Source organism: Oncorhynchus keta, chromosome 9 (genome assembly GCF_023373465.1).
Source record: "Oncorhynchus keta strain PuntledgeMale-10-30-2019 chromosome 9, Oket_V2, whole genome shotgun sequence".
Taxonomy (NCBI): domain Eukaryota; kingdom Metazoa; phylum Chordata; class Actinopteri; order Salmoniformes; family Salmonidae; genus Oncorhynchus; species Oncorhynchus keta.
Window position 1 is genome coordinate 17,501,255 of NC_068429.1, and position 15,358 is coordinate 17,516,612.

The 15,358-nt window shown below is 49.8% G+C and overlaps 1 protein-coding gene and 1 long non-coding RNA gene across 9 annotated transcripts in view; one reads left to right on the forward strand and one right to left on the reverse strand.

The window, feature by feature from the left end:
- garnl3 (GTPase activating Rap/RanGAP domain like 3) overlaps nucleotides 1–15,358 on the reverse strand; it is a 243,644-nt gene that overhangs the window by 51,691 nt on the left and 176,595 nt on the right. Inside the window, exons 20-21 of the mRNA XM_052525397.1 lie at nucleotides 12,047–12,163; nucleotides 3,119–3,285 (exon numbers count right to left, since the gene is read on the reverse strand). Of these exons, the coding sequence (XP_052381357.1) occupies nucleotides 3,119–3,285; nucleotides 12,047–12,163 (284 nt within the window). The remainder of the gene's footprint in view (nucleotides 1–3,118; nucleotides 3,286–12,046; nucleotides 12,164–15,358) is intronic.
- On the forward strand, nucleotides 10,352–12,037 carry LOC127931764 (uncharacterized). 8 transcript variants are annotated; one of them, XR_008142846.1, is made up of 4 exons: nucleotides 10,352–10,845; nucleotides 10,982–11,253; nucleotides 11,390–11,593; nucleotides 11,662–12,037. It is a non-coding gene; the product is annotated as an uncharacterized LOC127931764 (long non-coding RNA). The 8 variants fall into 8 exon arrangements; XR_008142852.1 differs by lacking the exon at nucleotides 11,662–12,037 and having other exon boundaries at nucleotides 10,982–11,117; nucleotides 11,186–11,253; nucleotides 11,390–11,652; XR_008142849.1 differs by lacking the exon at nucleotides 11,662–12,037 and having other exon boundaries at nucleotides 10,352–10,573; nucleotides 10,642–10,845; nucleotides 11,390–11,652.

Below are 15,358 nucleotides of genomic sequence, written 5' to 3' on the forward strand. Positions count from 1 at the left end.
CCTGTAAATAGCTCTACATTGATCTGGTACTGGTACTCCCTGTATATAGCTCCACATTGATCTGGTACTGGTACTCCCTGTGTATAGCTCCGCATTGACCTGGTACTCCCTGTATATAGCTCCACATTGATCTGGTACTGGTACTCCCTGTATATAGCTCCACATTGATCTGGTACTGGTTACATTGATCTGGTACTGGTACTCCCTGTATATAGCTCCACATTGATCTGGTACTGGTTACTCCCTGTATAAAGCTCCACATTGATCTGGTACTGGTTACTCCCTGTATATAGCTCCACATTGATCTGGTACTGGTTACTCCCTGTATATAGCTCCACATTGATCTGGTACTGGTTACTCCCTGTATATAGCTCCACATTGATCTGGTACTGGTACTCCCTGTATATAGCTCCACATTGATCTGGTACTGGTTACTCCCTGTATATAGCTCCACATTGATATGGTACTGGTACTCCCTGTATATAGCTCCACATTGATCTGGTACTGGTACTCCCTGTATATAGCTCCACATTGACCTGGTACTCCCTGTATATAGCTCCACATTGATCTGGTACTGGTACTCCCTGTATATAGCTCCACATTGATCTGGTACTGGTACTCCCTGTATATAGCTCCACATTGATCTGGTACTGGTACTCCCTGTATATAGCTCCACATTGATCTGGTACTGGTACTCCCTGTAAATAGCTCCACATTGATCTGGTACTGGTACTCCCTGTATATAGCTCCACATTGATCTGGTACTCCCTGTATATAGCTCCACATTGACCTGGTACTCCCTGTAAATAGCTCCACATTGATCTGGTACTGGTACTCCCTGTATATAGCTCCACATTGATCTGGTACTGGTACTCCCTGTATATAGCTCCACATTGATCTGGTACTGGTACTCCCTGTATATAGCTCCACATTGATCTGGTACTGGTTACTCCCTGTATATAGCTCCACATTGATCTGGTACTGGTACTCCCTGTATATAGCTCCACATTGATCTGGGACTGGTACTCCCTGTATATAGCTCCACAATGATCTGGTACTGGTTACTCCCTGTATATAGCTCCACATTGATCTGGTACTGGTACTCCCTGTATATAGCTCCACATTGACCTGGTACTCCCTGTATATAACTCCACATTGATCTGGTACTGTTACTCCTTGTATATAGCTCCACATTGATCTGGTACTGGTACTCCCTGTATATAGCTCCACATTGATCTGGTACTGTTACTCCTTGTATATAGCTCCACATTGATCTGGTACTGGTACTCCCTGTATATAGCTCCACATTGACCTGGTACTCCCTGTATATAACTCCACATTGATCTGGTACTGTTACTCCTTGTATATAGCTCCACATTGATCTGGTACTGGTACTCCCTGTATATAGCTCCACATTGATCTGGTACTGTTACTCCTTGTATATAGCTCCACATTGATCTGGTACTGGTTACTCCCTGTATATAGCTCCACATTGATCTGGTACTGGTACTCCCTGTATATAGCTCCACATTGATCTGGTACTGGTACTCCCTGTATATAGCTCTACATTGATCTGGTACTGGTTACTCCCTGTATATAGCTCCACATTGATCTGGTACTGGTTACTCCCTGTATATAGCTCCACATTGATCTGGTACTGGTACTCCCTGTATATAGCTCCACATTGATCTGGTACTGGTACTTCCTGTGTATAGCTCCGCATTGACCTGGTACTCCCTGTATATAGCTCCACATTGATCTGGTACTGGTACTCCCTGTATATAGCTCCACATTGATCTGGTACTGGTACTTCCTGTGTATAGCTCCGCATTGACCTGGTACTCCCTGTATATAGCTTCACATTGATCTGGTACTGGTACTCCCTGTATATAGTTCCACATTGATCTGGTACTGGTACTCCCTGTATATAGCTCCACATTGACCTGGTACTCCCTGTATATAGCTCCACATTGATCTGGTACTGGTTACTCCCTGTATATAGCTCCACATTGATCTGGTACTGGTACTCCCTGTATATAGCTCCACATTGATCTGGTACTGGTACTTCCTGTGTATAGCTCCGCATTGACCTGGTACTCCCTGTATATAGCTCCACATTGATCTGGTACTGGTACTCCCTGTATATAGCTCCACATTGATCTGGTACTGGTACTCCCTGTATATAGCTCCACATTGATCTGGTACTGGTTACTCCCTGTATATAGCTCCACATTGATCTGGTACTGGTTACTCCTGTATATAGCTCCACATTGATCTGGTACTGGTTACTCCTGTATATAGCTCCACATTGATCTGGTACTGGTTAATCCCTGTATATAGCTCCACATTGATCTGGTACTGGTACTCCTGTATATAGCTCCACATTGATCTGGTACTGGTAGACCCCTGTATATAGCTCCACATTGACCTGGTACTCCCTGTATATAGCTCCACATTGATCTGGTACTGGTACTCCCTGTATATAGCTCCACATTGATCTGGTACTGGTACTTCCTGTGTATAGCTCCGCATTGACCTGGTACTCCCTGTATATAGCTCCACATTGATCTGGTACTGGTACTCCCTGTATATAGCTCCACATTGATCTGGTACTCCCTGTATATAGCTCCACATTGATCTGGTACTGGTACTCCCTGTATATAGCTCCACATTGATCTGGTACTGGTTACTCCCTGTATATAGCTCCACATTGATCTGGTACTGGTACTCCCTGTATATAGCTCCACATTGATCTGGTACTGGTTACTCCCTGTATATAGCTCCACATTGATCTGGTACTGGTTACTCCCTGTATATAGCTCCACATTGACCTGGTACTCCCTGTATATTGCTCCATTGTTGTGTATTTTATTTAAATCCTTCTTGTGTTACAATTTTCTTTTCGTTGGGAAAGGTTCGTAAGTAAGCATTTCACGGTAAAGTTTACACCAGTTGTGTTTGGCGCATGTGACAAATAAAATGAGATTGTATTTTACTTGGAAGGTATACTGATTATTGACTTGTTGAACTCATTCAATAATTCCCCCAAAGAATGTGTAAGTGTTGTGTGTGTTTCTGTGTGCGATTAAACTACACTTGTGTGTCCAGTTTCTCTCACCCGTATGTACTGGAACTGGTCCACGGGCGAGTGGGTTGCAGCAGCGAAGGGGCCGAGGCCGTCGAGGCGGGGCTGTTTCCTGGTGATGAGGAGGAGCTTATTCCTGATGGCCACCACGATCCTCAACTCTGACCCATGGTGGGTGTTGATGGAGTATAGGTGACACCCTGGGACAGAGAGGAAGGGGGAAGTGGAGAGAGAGGAAGGGGGAGGTGGAGAGAGGGGAAGGGGGAGGTGGAGAGAGAGGAAGGGGTAAGTGGAGAGAGAGGAAGGGGGAAGTGGAGAGAGAGGAAGGGGTAAGTGGAGAGAGAGGAAGGGGTAAGTGGAGAGAGAGGAAGGGGGAAGTGGAGAGAGAGGAAGGGGGAGGTGGAGAGAGGGGAAGGGGGAGGTGGAGAGAGAGGAAGGGGGAAGTGGAGAGAGTGGAAGGGGGAGGTGGAGAGAGAGGAAGGGGGAAGTGGAGAGAGTGGAAGGGGGAGGTGGAGAGAGAGGAAGGGGGAGGTGGAGAGAGAGGAAGGGAGAGGTGGAGAGAGAGGAAGGGGGAAGTGGAGAGAGTGGAAGGGGGAGGTGGAGAGAGAGGAAGGGGAAGTGGAGAGAGTGGAAGGGGAGGTGGAGAGAGAGGAAGGGGGAGGTGGAGAGAGAGGGAAGGGGAGGTGGAGAGAGAGGAAGGGGGAGGTCGAGAGAGTGGAAGGGGAGGTGGAGAGAGAGGAAGGGGGAAGTGGAGAGAGTGGAAGGGGAGGTGGAGAGAGAGGAAGGGGAGGTGGAGAGAGAGGGAAAGGAAGGGGGAGGTGGAGAGAGAGGAAAGGAAGGGGGAGTTGGAGAGAGAGGAAAGGAAGGGGGAAGTGGAGAGAGTGGAAGGGGAGGTGGAGAGAGAGGAAGGGGGAAGTGGAGAGAGTGGAAGGGGGAGGTGGAGAGAGAGGAAGGGGGAAGTGGAGAGAGTGGAAGGGGGAGGTGGAGAGAGAGGAAGGGGGAGGTGGAGAGAGAGGAAGGGGAGGTGGAGAGAGAGGAAGGGGGAAGTGGAGAGAGTGGAAGGGGGAGGTGGAGAGAGAGGAAGGGGGGAAGTGGAGAGAGTGGAAGGGGGAGGTGGAGAGAGAGGAAGGGGGAGGTGGAGAGAGAGGAAGGGGGAGGTGGAGAGAGAGGAAGGGGGAGGTGGAGAGAGAGGAAGGGGGAAGTGGAGAGAGTGGAAGGGGGAGGTGGAGAGAGAGGAAGGGGGAGGTGGAGAGAGAGGAAGGGGGAGGTGGAGAGAGAGGAAGGGGGAGGTGGAGAGAGAGGAAGGGGGAAGTGGAGAGAGTGGAAGGGGGAGGTGGAGAGAGAGGAAGGGGGAAGTGGAGAGAGTGGAAGGGGGAGGTGGAGAGAGAGGAAGGGGGAGGTGGAGAGAGAGGAAGGGGGAGGTGGAGAGAGAGGAAGGGGGAGGTGGAGAGAGTGGAAGGGGGAGGTGGAGAGAGAGGAAGGGGAAGTGGAGAGAGTGGAAGGGGGAGGTGGAGAGAGAGGAAAGGAAGGGGGAGGTGGAGAGTGAGGAAGGGGGACGTGGAGAGAGAGGAAGGGGAGGTGGAGAGAGAGGAAGGGGGAAGTGGAGAGAGAGGAAGGGGGGGGGGAGAGAGAGGAAGGGGGAAGTGGAGAGAGTGGAAGGGGGAGGTGGAGAGAGAGGAAGGGGAGGTGGAGAGAGAGGAAGGGGGAGGTGGAGAGAGAGGAAGGGGGAAGTGGAGAGAGTGGAAGGGGGAGGTGGAGAGAGAGGAAAGGAAGGGGGAGGTGGAGAGAGAGGAAAGGAAGGGGGAGGTGGAGAGAGAGGAAAGGAAGGGGGAAGTGGAGAGAGTGGAAGGGGGAGGTGGAGAGAGAGGAAGGGGGAGGTGGAGAGAGAGAGAGGAAGAGGGAGGTGGAGAGAGAGGAAGGGGGAGGTGGAGAGAGAGGAAGAGGGAGGTGGAGAGAGTGGAAGAGAAAAGGCAGATGAGGATAAAGGTGTGTGAGAGAGAAAAAGAGAGGGGAAGAATATGTTTGAGTGGTTAGCTACAGTATGCAATAGAGCAATGGAATTATTACTACTATTACTATTATTACTATTATTATTATTACCATTACTGTTATTACTATTACTATTATTATTACTGTTATTACTATTATTTATATAACTCTGAGCAAATGATTACTATTATTACTATTACTCTGAGCACATTACTCTGAGCACATTACTCTTTGAGTGCTGCTGCTATCCTTCCCTCTGCCATCCTTCCCTCTGCCATCCTTCCCTCTGCTATCCTTCCCTATGCTATCCCTCCCTCTGCTATCCTTCCCTCTGCCATCCTTCCCTCTGCTATCCCTCCCTCTGCTATCCTTCCCTCTGCTATCCCTCCCTCTGCTATCCTTTCCTCAGCTATCCCTCCACCTGCTATCCCTCCCTCTGCTATCCTTCCCTCTGCTATCCTTCCCTCTGCTATCCTTTCCTCTGCTATCCCTCCCTCTGCTATCCCTCCCTCTGCTATCCCTCCCTCTGCTATCCTTCCCTCTGCTATCCTTCCCTCTACTATTCTTCCCTCTGCTATCCCTCCCTCTGATACCCCTCCCTCTGCTATCCTTCCCTCTGATATCCCTCCTTCTGCTATCCTTCCCTCTGCTATCCCTCCCTCTGCTATCCTTCCCTCTGCTATCCCTCCCTCTGCTATCCTTCCCTCTGCTATCCCTCCCTCTGCTATCCTTCCCTCTGCTACCCCTCCCTCTGCTATCCTTCCCTCTGCCATCCTTCCCTCTGCTATCCCTCCCTCTGCCATCCTTCCCTCTGCTATCCTTCCCTCTGCCATCCTTCCCTCTGCTATCCCTCCCTCTGCCATCCTTCCCTCTGCTATCCCTCCCTCTGCTATCCCTCCCTCTGCTATCCTTCCCTCTGATATCCCTCCCTCTGCTATCCTTCCCTCTGCTATCCCTCCCTCTGCTATCCTTCCCCTGTTATCCCTCCCTCTGCTATCCTTTCCTCTGCTATCCCTCCCTCTGCTATCCTTCCCTCTGATATCCTTCCCTCTGCCATCCCTCCCTCTGCTACCCCTCCCTCTGCTACCCCTCCCTCTGCTATCCTTCCCTCTGCCATCCCTTCCTCTGCCATCCCTCCCTCTGCCATCCTTCCATCTGCCACCCTTCCCTCTGCCATCCCTCCCTCTGCTACCCCTCCCTCTGCTACCCCTCCCTCTGATATCCCTCCTTCTGCTATGCCTCCCTCTACCATCCCTCCCTCTCCTACCTTCCCTCTGCCATCCTTCACTCTGCTATCCTTCCCTCTGCTATCCCTCCCTCTGCCATCCTTCCCTCTCCTACCTTCCCTCTGCCATCCCTCCCTCTCCTACCTTCCCTCTGCCATCCCTCCCTCTGCCATCCTTCCCTCTGCCATCCCTCCCTCTGCTATCCCTCCCTCTGCTACTCCCCTCTGCTATCCCTCCCTCTGCCATCCTTCCCTCTGCCCTCCCTCCCTCTGCTATCCCTCCCTCTGCTATCCCTCCCTCTGCCATCCCTCCCTCTGCTATCCTTCTCTCTGCTATCCCTCCCTCTGCTATCCTTCCCTCTGTTATCCCTCCCTCTGCTATCCTTCCCTCTGATATCCTTCCCTCTGCTATCCCTCCCTCTGCTACCCCTCCCTCTGCTATCCTTCCCTCTGCTATCCCTCCCTCTGCCATCCTTCCCTCTGCTACCCCTCCCACTGCTATCCTTCCCTCTGCTATCCTTCCCTCTGCCATCCTTCCCTCTGCTACCCTCCCTCTGCTATCCTCTGCTATCCTTCCCTCTGCTATCCTTCCCTCTGCCATCCTTCCCTCTGCTACCCCTCCCTAAGCCATCCTTCCCTCTGCTATCCCTCCCTCTGCCATCCTTCCCTCTGCTATCCCTCCCTCTGCTATCCTTCCCTCTGCTATCCTTCCCTCTGCCATCCTTCCCTCTGCTATCCCTCCCTCTGCCATCCCTCCCTCTCCTACCCTTCCCTCCCTCTGCCATCCTTCCCTATTCTATCCCTCCCTCTGCCATCCCTCCCTCTGCCATCCCTCCCTCTGCTATCCCTCCCTCTGCCATCCCTCCCTCTGCTATCCCTCCCTCTGCCATCCCTCCCTCTGCCATCCTTCCCTCTGCTATCCCTCCCTCTGCCATCCCTCCCTCTGCTATCCCTCCCTCTGCTATCCCTCCCTCTGCTATCCTTCCCTCTGATATCCTTCCCTCTGCTATCCCTCCCTCTGCTACCCCTCCCTCTGCTATCCTTCCCTCTGCTATCCCTCCCTCTGCCATCCTTCCCTCTGCTACCCCTCCCTCTGCTATCCTTCCCTCTGCTATCCTTCCCTCTGCCATCCTTCCCTCTGCTACCCCTCCCTCTGCTACCCCTCCCTCTGCTATCCTTCCCTCTGCTATCCTTCCCTCTGCCATCCTTCCCTCTGCTACCCCTCCCTCCATCCTTCCCTCTGCTATCCCTCCCTCTGCCATCCTTCCCTCTGCTATCCCTCCCTCTGCTATCCTTCCCTCTGCTATCCCTCCCTCTGCCATCTCTCCCTCTGCTATCCCTCCCTCTGCCATCCCTCCCTCTGCCATCCTTCCCTCTGCCATCCCTCCCTCTGCTACTCCCCTCTGCTATCCTTCCTCTGCTATCCTCCTCTCCCTCCTTCCTCCGCCATCCTCCCTCCCTCCCTGCCATCCGTCCCTCTGCTATCCCCCTCTGCTATCCCTCCCTCTGCTATCCCTCCCTCTGCTATCCCTCCCTCTGCTATCCCTCCCTCTGCCATCCTTCCCTCTGCCATCCCTCCCTCTGCCATCCCTCCCTCTGCTATCCCTCCCTCTGCTATCCCTCCCTCTGCCATCCCTCCCTCTGCCATCTCTCCTCTGCCATCTCTCCTCTGCTACTCCCTCTGCTACAGAGAGGGTTTCAAGTGACACTATAGGGGTGAACACAGAGTTAGTCGATGCAACTTATTATGACTTGTTATCCCTGCTATCCCTCCTCTGCCATCCTCCCTCTGCCATCCCTCCCTCTGCTATCCCTCCCTCTGCCATCCCTCCCTCTGCTATCCCTCCTCTGCTATCCTCCCTCTGCCATCCTTCCCTCTGCCATCCCTCCTCTGCCATCTCTCCTCTGCTATCCCTCCCTCTGCTATCCCTCCCTCTGCCATCCCTCCTCTGCCATCTCTCCTCTGCCATCTCTCCCTCTGCTATCCCTCCTACAGAGAGGGTTTCTGACACTATAGGGGTGAACACAGAGTTAGTCGATGCAACTTATTATGACTTGTTATCCCTGCTATCCCTCCCTCTGCCATCCCTCCCTCTGCTATCCCTCCCTCTGCTATCCCTCCCTCTGCCATCCTTCCTCTGCCATCCCTCCCTCTGCCATCTCTCCTCTGCTATCCCTCCCTCTGCTATCCCTCCCTCTGCCATCCCTCCCTCTGCCATCTCTCCCTCTGCCATCTCTCTCTCTGCTACTCCCTCTGCTACAGAGAGGGTTTCAAGTGACACTATAGGGGTGAACACAGAGTTAGTCGATGCAACTTATTATGACTTGTTATCCCTGCTATCCCTCCCTCTGCCATCCCTCCCTCTGCTATCCCTCCCTCTGCTATCCCTCCCTCTGCCATCCTTCCCTCTGCCATCCCTCCCTCTGCCATCCTCCCTCTGCTATCCCTCCCTCTGCTATCCCTCCTCTGCCATCCCTCCCTCTGCCATCTCTCCCTCTGCCATCTCTCCCTCTGCTACTGCTACAGAGAGGGTTTCCTGACACTATAGGGGTGAACACAGAGTTAGTCGATGCAACTTATTATGACTTGTTATCCCTGCTATCCCCTCCCTCTGCCATCCCTCCCTCTGCCATCCCTCCCTCTGCCATCCTCTCCTCTGCCATCTCTCCTCTGCTATCCCTCCCTCTGCTATCCCTCCCTCTGCTATCCCTCCCTCTGCCATCCGTCCTCCTGCCATCCCCCTCTGCTATCCCTCCCTCTGCTATCCCTCCCTCCCCTCCCTGCCATCCCTCCCTCTGCCTCTCCCTCTGCTATCCCTCCCTCTGCTATCCCTCCCTCTGCCATCCTTCCCATCCCTCCCTCTGCTATCTCTCCTCTGCTATCCCTCCCTCTGCCATCCCTCCCTCTGCCATCTGCCCTCTGCCATCTCTCCCTCTGCTATCCCTCCTCTGCTATCCTCCCTCTGCCATCTCTCCCTCTGCTATCCCTCCCTCTGCCATCCTCCCTCTGCTATCCCTCCTCTGCCATCCCTCCCTCTGCCATCCCTCCTCTGCCATCTCTCCCTCTGCCATCCCTCCTCTGCTACTCCCCTCTGCTACAGAGAGGGTTTCATGACACTATAGGGGTGAACACAGAGTTAGTCCAACTTATTATGACTTGTTATCCCTGCTATCCCTCCCTCTGCCATCCCTCCCTCTGCCATCCCTCCCTCTGCCATCTCTCCCTCTGCCATCTCTCCCTCTGCCATCCCTCCCTCTGCCATCCCTCCCTCTGCCATCCCTCCCTCTGCCATCCCTCCCTCTGCCATCCCTCCCTCTGCCATCCCTCCCTCTGCTATCCCTCCCTCTGCCATCCCTCCCTCTGCCATCCCTCCCTCTGCCATCCCTCCCTCTGCCATCCCTCCCTCTGCCATCCCTCCCTCTGCCATCTCTCCCTCTGCCATCTCTCCTCTGCTATCCCTCCTCTGCTATCCCTCCCTCTGCTATCCCTCTGCCATCTCTCCTCTGCCATCTCTCCCTCTGCTACTCCCTCTGCTACAGAGAGGGTTTCAAGTGACACTATGGGGTGAACACAGAGTTAGTCGATGCAACTTATTATGACTTGTTATCCCTGCTATCCCTCCCTCTGCCATCCCTCCCTCTGCCATCCCTCCCTCTGCCATCTCTCCCTCTGCCATCTCTCCCTCTGCTATCCCTCCCTCTGCCATCCCTCCTCCATCTGCCATCTCTCCTCTGCCATCTCTCCCTCTGCTATCCCTCCCTCTGCTACCCCTCCCTCTGCTATCCCTCCCTCTGCCATCCTTCCCTCTGCCATCCCTCCCTCTGCTACTCCCCTCTGCTACAGAGAGGGTTTCAAGTGACACTATAGGGGTGAACACAGAGTTAGTCGATGCAACTTATTATGACTTGTTAAACAAATCTTTACTCCTGAACTTATTTAGGCTTGTCATAACAAAGGATAAAATACTTATTGACTCAAGGCATTGCAGATTTTCAGTTTCTAAAAACACAATACCACTTTTACATTATGGGGTATTGTGTGTCGGGCAGTGACACAAAATCACAATTGAATCCATTTTAAATTAAGGTTGTAAAACAAAATGTGGAAAAAGTCAAGGAGAGTGAATACTGTCTGAAGGTCCTGTATGTTCCTATATAGAGCAGTTTGTCCAACTAGCTTAGCTGACATGTGAATACTGTCTGAAGGTCCTGTATGATCCTATATAGAGCAGTTTGTCCAACTAGCTTAGCTGACATGTGAATACTGTCTGAAGGTCCTGTATGTTCCTATATAGAGCAGTTTGTCCAACTAGCTTAGCTGACATGTGAATACTGTCTGAAGGTCCTGTATGATCCTATATAGAGCAGTTTGTCCAACTAGCTTAGCTGACATGTGAATACTGTCTGAAGGTCCTGTATGATCCTATATAGAGCAGTTTGTCCAACTAGCTTAGCTGACATGTGAATACTGTCTGAAGGTCCTGTATGTTCCTATATAGAGCAGTTTGTCCAACTAGCTTAGCTGACATGTGAATACTGTCTGAAGGTCCTGTATGATCCTATATAGAGCAGTTTGTCCAACTTGCGTAGCTGACATGTGAATACTGTCTGAAGGTCCTGTATGATCCTATATAGAGCAGTTTGTCCAACTTGCGTAGCTGACATGTGAATACTGTCTGAAGGTCCTGTATGATCCTATATAGAGCAGTTTGTCCAACTAGCTTAGCTGACATGTGAATACTGTCTGAAGGTCCTGTATGATCCTATATAGAGCAGTTTGTCCAACTAGCTTAGCTGACATGTGAATACTGTCTGAAGGTCCTGTATGTTCCTATATAGAGCAGTTTGTCCAACTAGCTTAGCTGACATGTGAATACTGTCTGAAGGTCCTGTATGATCCTATATAGAGCAGTTTGTCCAACTAGCTTAGCTGACATGTGAATACTGTCTGAAGGTCCTGTATGATCCTATATAGAGCAGTTTGTCCAACTTGCGTAGCTGACATGTGAATACTGTCTGAAGGTCCTGTATGATCCTATATAGAGCAGTTTGTCCAACTTGCGTAGCTGACATGTGAATACTGTCTGAAGGTCCTGTATGATCCTATATAGAGCAGTTTGTCCAACTAGCTTAGCTGACATGTGAATACTGTCTGAAGGTCCTGTATGATCCTATATAGAGCAGTTTGTCCAACTAGCTTAGCTGACATGTGAATACTGTCTGAAGGTCCTGTATGATCCTATATAGAGCAGTTTGTCCAACTAGCTTAGCTGACATGTGAATACTGTCTGAAGGTCCTGTATGTTCCTATATAGAGCAGTTTGTCCAACTAGCTTAGCTGACATGTGAATACTGTCTGAAGGTCCTGTATGATCCTATATAGAGCAGTTTGTCCAACTAGCTTAGCTGACATGTGAATACTGTATGAAGGTCCTGTATGATCCTATATAGAGCAGTTTGTGGCAGTTGTACTAAGGCATACATGTTCTTAAAGAATCAATGTGCATCATTAATTAAAATGACAATTTAACAGATAAAGAGATTATGCTTCGATATCGTGTTTCTTCTTTTCACGTAGAATTAGACATAATGATTATGCCTCTAGATGGCAGGAACAAGTTGTTTCAGATGTTTGAAAAATTCTCAGATGTGTGTGTGTGTGTGTGTGTGTGTGTGTGTGTGTGTGTGTGTGTGTGTGTGTGTGTGTGTGTGTGTGTGTGTGTGTGTGTGTGTGTGTGTGTGTGAACCTTTGGTCTTCTCCAGTTTGTTCTCTCCACTGTCACACTTGGTGCGAACCAGCTGCCTCTCCTCCAAGCCTCTCTTGAGCATGCTCAGTCTGAACACATAGAGACGCGCATCCTTCCCTGGAAGAGAAACAACACAACAAAACATCCTCATTGAAGCTAATCTGGGGTTTGTGTTTCAGCCCAAAAGTAGCCCTGAGATATAAAACGAAGGATAGCGATTGAGAAATGTAACCAGCTTCAAATGAATAAACACAGCTGTGGCCTGACAGACCATGAAATCAACATGTTATAAATATGCAAATATTCCAGATTGGACATTTAATACATTTTTTCTAAATGTTGTTCTGTTTTCCATGTTTCTGTAATAGTCTCCCGCTGTAGGTAACCTGTAGTCTGTATCCACCCACAAACCACCTGTGTTCTGACACAGCATGTTAAAGGCCAAATTTAGCTGTTTTTATTTCAATATCATATTTTTTCTGGGTACCTTAATGTAATAGACTTTTTAGCCAAAAACTATTTATCAAGCAAGATTTTTGCTAAGACTGTCTGGAAAAGTCTGAGTAGGGAGGGGGAAACTGAGATCTAGCTGTTATTGGCCGAGAGGTTTGGAACTCACTTTGTTATTGGTCTATTAACCAATTTACTGCATGGTGATGTCACAATGGAATGCCGACTCTCCCACATATGCAAACCAACCAGCAACTATCAGGAAATAGCACTGATAAAAAAAATCATACTTTTCCAGTGATAGTTTCAATATAATATAAAACACATGAAAATCTGTATTTATTTTTTATTGCATTGGTCCTTTAACTAAATCTCTATGGAATCCGAACACTGGTAGCAGCTCATTTAAAGAGATGCTCTGTCACAATTTAGTGAGTTCTGTCTGTCACTATTATGGTGCATGAATTAGAATGTATGAAAATACAAGACTAGCATGTGTGATTGGTGCTATATGTCATCTGAAATGGAATTTCTTGCAAAAGGTTCATTCAAATTCAAACAAGCTACATTGGCATGACCATTTCTTCTGTTCTGTCTGTCTATGTGACTGTCTATGTGTATGTCCATCTGTTTCTCTCTTTCACTTGCTTCCTTCATATTTGTCTCTCTTTCTGTGTTCTTTCTCCCTCTCTGTGTTCTTTCTCCCTCTCTGTGTTCTTTCTCCCTCTCTCTCTCTGTGTTCTTTCTCCCTCTCTCTGTGTTCTTTCTCCTTCTCTCTGTGTTCTTTCTCCCTCTCTCTCTGTGTTCTTTCTCCCTCTCTCTCTGTGTTCTTTCTCCCTCTCTCTCTGTGTTCTTTCTCCCTCTCTCTGTGTTCTTTCTCCCTCTCTCTGTGTTCTTTCTCCCTCTCTCTCTGTGTTCTTTCTCCCTCTCTCTCTGTGTTCTTTCTCCTCTCTCTCTGTGTTCTTTCTCCCTCTCTCTGTGCGTTCTTTCTCCTCTCTCTGTGTTCTTTCTTCCTCTCTCTGTGTTCTTTCTCCTTTCTCTCTCTCTGTGTTCTTTCTCCCTCTCTCTCTGTGTTCTTTCTCCCTCTCTCTCTGTGTTCTTTCTCCCTCTCTCTGTGTTCTTTCTCCTTCTCTCTGTGTTCTTTCTCCTTCTCTCTCTCTGTTCTTTCTCCCTCTCTCTGTGCGTTCTTTCTCCCTCTCTCTCTGTGTTCTTTCTCCCTCTCTCTCTGTGTTCTTTCTCCCTCTCTCTGTGTTCTTTCTCCCTCTCTCTGTGTTCTTTCTCCTTCTCTCTCACTGTTCTTTCTCCCTCTCTCTCTGTGTTCTTTCTCCCTCTCTGTGTTCTTTCTCCCTCTCTCTCTCTGTGTTCTTTCTCCCTCTCTCTGTGTTCTTTCTCCTTCTCTCTGTGTTCTTTCTCCCTCTCTCTCTGTGTTCTTTCTCCCTCTCTCTCTGTGTTCTTTCTCCCTCTCTCTCTGTGTTCTTTCTCCCTCTCTCTCTGTGTTCTTTCTCCCTCTCTCTGTGTTCTTTCTCCCTCTCTCTCTGTGTTCTTTCTCCCTCTCTCTCTGTGTTCTTTCTCCTCTCTCTCTGTGTTCTTTCTCCCTCTCTCTCTGTGTTCTTTCTCCCTCTCTCTCTGTGTTCTTTCTCCCTCTCTCTGTGTTCTTTCTCCCTCTCTCTCTGTTTCTTTCTCCTTCTCTCTCTCTGTTCTTTCTCCCTCTCTCTGTGTTCTTTCTCCCTCTCTCTCTGTGTTCTTTCTCCCTCTCTCTCTCTGTGTTCTTTCTCCCTCTCTCTCTGTGTTCTTTCTCCCTCTCTCTCTGTGTTCTTTCTCCCTCTCTCTCTGTGTTCTTTCTCCCTCTCTCTCTGTGTTCTTTCTCCCTCTCTCTCTGTGTTCTTTCTCCCTCTCTCTGTGTTCTTTCTCCCTCTCTCTGTGTTCTTTCTCCCTCTCTCTCTGTGTTCTTTCTCCCTCTCTCTGTGTTCTTTCTCCCTCTCTGTGTTCTTTCTCTCCTCTCTGTGTTCTTTCTCCCTCTCTCTCTGTGTTCTTTCTCCCTCTCTCTGTGTTCTTTCTCCCTCTCTCTGTGTTCTTTCTCCCTCTCTCTGTGTTCTTTCTCCCTCTCTCTGTGTTCTTTCTCCTCTCTCTCTGTGTTCTTTCTCCCTCTCTCTCTGTGTTCTTTCTCCCTCTCTGTGTTCTTTCTCCCTCTCTCTCTCTGTGTTCTTTCTCCCTCTCTCTCTGTGTTCTTTCTCCTCTCTCTGTGTTCTTTCTCCCTCTCTCTGTGTTCTTTCTCCCTCTCTCTCTGTGTTCTTTCTCCCTCTCTCTCTGTGTTCTTTCTCCCTCTCTCTCTGTGTTCTTTCTCCCTCTCTCTGTGTTCTTTCTCCCTCTCTCTGTGTTCTTTCTCCCTTCTCTCTCTCTGTTCTTTCTCCCTCTCTCTGTGTTCTTTCTCCCTCTCTCTGTGTTCTTTCTCCCTCTCTCTCTGTGTTCTTTCTCCCTCTCTCTGTGTTCTTTCTCCCTCTCTCTGTGTTCTTTCTCCTTCTCTCTCTGTTCTTTCTCCCTCTCTCTCTGTGTTCTTTCTCCCTCTCTGTGTTCTTTCTCCCTCTCTCTCTGTGTTCTTTCTCCCTCTCTCTGTGTTCTTTCTCCTCTCTCTGTGTTCTTTCTCCCCCTCTCTCTGTGTTCTTTCTCCCTCTCTCTGTGTTCTTTCTCCTTCTCTCTCTGTTCTTTCTCCCTCTCTCTCTGTGTTCTTTCTCCCTCTCTCTCTGTGTTCTTTCTCCCTCTCTCTCTCTCTGTGTTCTTTCTCCCTCTCTCTGTGTTCTTTCTCCTCTCTCTCTGTGTTCTTTCTCCCTCTCTCTGTGTTCTTTCTCCCTCTCTCTCTGTGTT